A 3,405-nucleotide genomic window follows, 5' to 3' on the forward strand; every position below is an offset into this window, starting at 1 on the left:
GCCCCTAATATCCCCTAATATCCCCTAATGGCCCCTAATGGCCCCTAATATCCCCTAATATCCCCTAATAGCCCCTAATATCCCCTAATAGCCCCTAATGGCCCCTAATGGCCCCTAATAGCCCCTAATAGCCCCTAATATCCCCTAATAGCCCCTAATATCCCCTAATATCCCCTAATAGCCCCTAATATCCCCTAATAGCCCCTAATAGCCCCTAATATCCCCTAATGGCTTCTAATGGCCCCTAATATCCCCTAATATCCCCTAATAGCCCCTAATAGCCCCTAATATCCCCTAATAGCCCCTAATATCCCCTAATAGCCCCTAATGGCCCTTAATATCCCCTAATATCCCCTAATATCCCCTTATGGCCCCTAATATCCCCTAATGGCCCCTAATATCCCCTAATGGCCCCTAATATCCCCTAATATATCCCCTAATATCCCCTAATAGCCCCTAATGGCCCCTAATATCCCCTAATGGCCCCTAATATCCCCTAATGGCCCCAAATGGCCCCAAATGGACCCGAATGGCCCCAAATGGCCCTAAATGGCCCCAAATTGGCCCCACATGGCCCCAAGTTGGCCCCAAATGGCTCCAGATGACCCCAAATGGCCCCAAACATCCCCAAATTGTCCCCAAATGGCCCCAAACATCCCTAAGTTGGCCCCAAATTGGCCCCAAATGCCCCCAAACCAACCCTAAATGTCCCCAAAACCAACCCAAATTGTCCCCAAACCACCCCAAATGTCCCCAGAACACCCCTAAATGTCCCCAAATGACCCCAAAATGGCCCCAAAACCACCCCAAAATGGCCCCAAAAGACCCCAAATTGCCCCCAAACCACCCCAAATCATCCCAGGGCTGACCCATACGAGCAGCTCTATGGGGTCTCCGTGGGTGAGCAGACCCCCTTTGCTGCCCCCCAGGCTGCTCTATGGGGGGCTGGGCCAGCTGGCGGATGGGGTTGTGGGGCTGGATGACTTCACACAGAGCCGAGAGCGACGGCTTTGGCCCGGTTACGACTACGTGGGTTGGAGGAGACCCCCGGGACCCCAGCCCCATTTGGAGCTGCAGTTTGAGTTCGAGCACATGAGGGTGTTCCGTGCCATGCAGGTGACCCACGGTGACCCCATAGGGGGTGTGGGGGGTGGTTATGGGGTGGTTGGTTGGGTTATGGGGTGGTTGGTTGGGCTATAGGGTCTGTGGTTGGGTTATGGGGTCAATGGTTGGGTTATGGGGTCTATGGTTGGGTTATGGGGTCTATGGTTGGGTTATGGGGTCAATGGTTGGGTTATGGGGTCTATGGTTGGGTTATGGGGCCAATAGTTGGGTTATGGGGTCAATGGTTGGGTTATGGGGTGGTTGGTTGGGTTATGGGGTCTGTGGTTGAGTTATGGGGTCTATAGTTGGTTTATGGGGTCAATGGTTGGGTTATGGGGTGGTTGGTTGGGTTGTAAGGTCTGTGGTTGGGTTATGGGATGGTTGGTTGGGTTATGGGGTGGTTGGTTGGGTTATGGGGTCAATGGTTGGGTTATGGAGTCTGTGGTTGGATTATGGGGTGGTTGGTTGGGTTATGGGGTGGTTTTTTGGGTTATGGGGTGGTTGGTTGGGTTATAGGGTCAATGGTTGGGTTATGGGGTCAATGGTTGGGTTATGGGGTGGTTGGTTGGGTTGTAGGGTCAATGGTTGGGTTGTAGGGTCCGTGGTTGGGTTATGGGGTGGTTGGTTGGATTATGGGGTCTGTGGTTGGATTATGGGGTCAATGGTTGGGTGATGGGGTCAATGGTTGGGTTATGGGGTGGTTGGTTGAGTTATGGGGTGGTTGGTTGGGTTATGGGGTCAGTGGTTGGGTTATGGGGTCGATGGTTGGGTTATGGGGTGGTTGGTTGGGTTGTAGGGTCCGTGGTTGGGTTATGGGGTGGTTGGTTGGGTTGTAGGGTCTGTGGTTGGGTTATGGGGTGGTTGGTTGGGTTGTAGGGTCAATGGTTGGGTTATGGGGTGGTTGGTTGGGTTGTAGGGTCCGTGGTTGGGTTATGGGGTCAATGGTTGGGTTATGGGGTGGTTGGTTGGGTTATGGGGTGGTTGGTTGAGTTATGGGGTCAATGGTTGGGTTATGGGGTCTGTGGTTGGGTGATGAGGTCAGTGGTTGGGTTATGGGGTGGTTGGTTGGGTGATGGGGTCAATGGTTGGGCTATAGGGTCTGTGGTTGGATTATGGGGTGGTTGGTTGGGTTATAGGGTCTGTGGTTGGATTATGGGGTCAATGGTTGGGTTATGGGGCCAATAGTTGGGTTATGGGGTGGTTGGTTGGGTTATGGGGTCAATGGTTGGTTTATGGGGTCAATGGTTGCATGATGGGGTCAGTGGTTGGGTTATGGGGTCAATGGTTGGGTTATGGGGTCAATGGTTGGATTATGGGGTGGTTGGTTGGGTTGTAGGGTCAATGGTTGGGTTATAGGGTCAGTGGTTGTGTTATGGGACCAACAGTCTCATTATGGGACGTCCGGTTGCATTATGTCTTGGCTGGTCTGGGTTATGGGTCTGTTACGGGTCCATCATTTAAACCAGGTCAGATGATCTATGGGGTCGACCCCAAGACCCCCCCATAGACCACCCCCCTGCCCCCCACCCCATATAGGTCCACTGCAACAACATGCACACGCGTGGGGTGAGCGTCTTCAGGTCGGTGCAGTGTCGCTTTAAGAGCAGCCCTGACGCCCCCTGGGACCCCCCCGAATCCCCCCACCACCCCCAAGGGACGAGTGGGGACCCCCGGGGAGACCCCCGAGCCCTGTGGGTCACTGTCCCTTTAAGGGGGCGCCGCGCTCGCTTCGTTAGCTGCCGCTTCTTCTTCGCTAACGAGTGGATGCTCTTCAGCGAGGTCAGCTTCGAATCCGGTGAGGGCATTAATTAGTGATGGGGTCGTTAATTAGTGATGGGGTCGTTAATTAAGTGATGGGGTCATTAATTAAGTGGTGGGGGCATTAATTAGTGATGGGGTCGTTAATTAAGTGATGGGGTCATTAATTAATGATAGAGTCATTAATTGGGTGGTGGGATCATTCATTAAGTGATGGGGTCATTAATTAATTGATAGAGTCATTAATTAAGTGGTGGGATCATTAATTGGGTAGTGGGGTCATTAATTAAGTGATGGGGTCATTAACTGGGTAGTGGGGTCATTAATTGGGTAGTGGGATCATTAATTAATTGATAGGGTCATTAATTAAGTTATGGGGTCATTAATTGGGTAGTGGGGTCATTAATTAAGTGATGGGGTTGTTAATTAAGTGATGGAGTTGTTAATTAAGTGATGGGGTCATTAATTAATTGATAGAGTAATTAATTAAGTGGTGAGGTCATTCATTAAGTGATGGGGTCATTAATTAAGTGATGGAGTCGT

General features: G+C 51.4%; 1 protein-coding gene across 1 annotated transcript in view; it reads left to right on the plus strand.

Annotated features, from left to right (window-relative positions):
• LOC107307141 (epithelial discoidin domain-containing receptor 1-like) overlaps positions 1 to 3,405 on the plus strand; it is a 21,401-nt gene that overhangs the window by 5,301 nt on the left and 12,695 nt on the right. Inside the window, exons 3-4 of the mRNA XM_032441694.1 lie at positions 930 to 1,116; positions 2,641 to 2,899. Coding sequence (XP_032297585.1) covers positions 930 to 1,116; positions 2,641 to 2,899 — 446 coding nt within the window. The remainder of the gene's footprint in view (positions 1 to 929; positions 1,117 to 2,640; positions 2,900 to 3,405) is intronic.

Source organism: Coturnix japonica, unplaced genomic scaffold (genome assembly GCF_001577835.2).
Source record: "Coturnix japonica isolate 7356 unplaced genomic scaffold, Coturnix japonica 2.1 chrUnrandom492, whole genome shotgun sequence".
Taxonomy (NCBI): domain Eukaryota; kingdom Metazoa; phylum Chordata; class Aves; order Galliformes; family Phasianidae; genus Coturnix; species Coturnix japonica.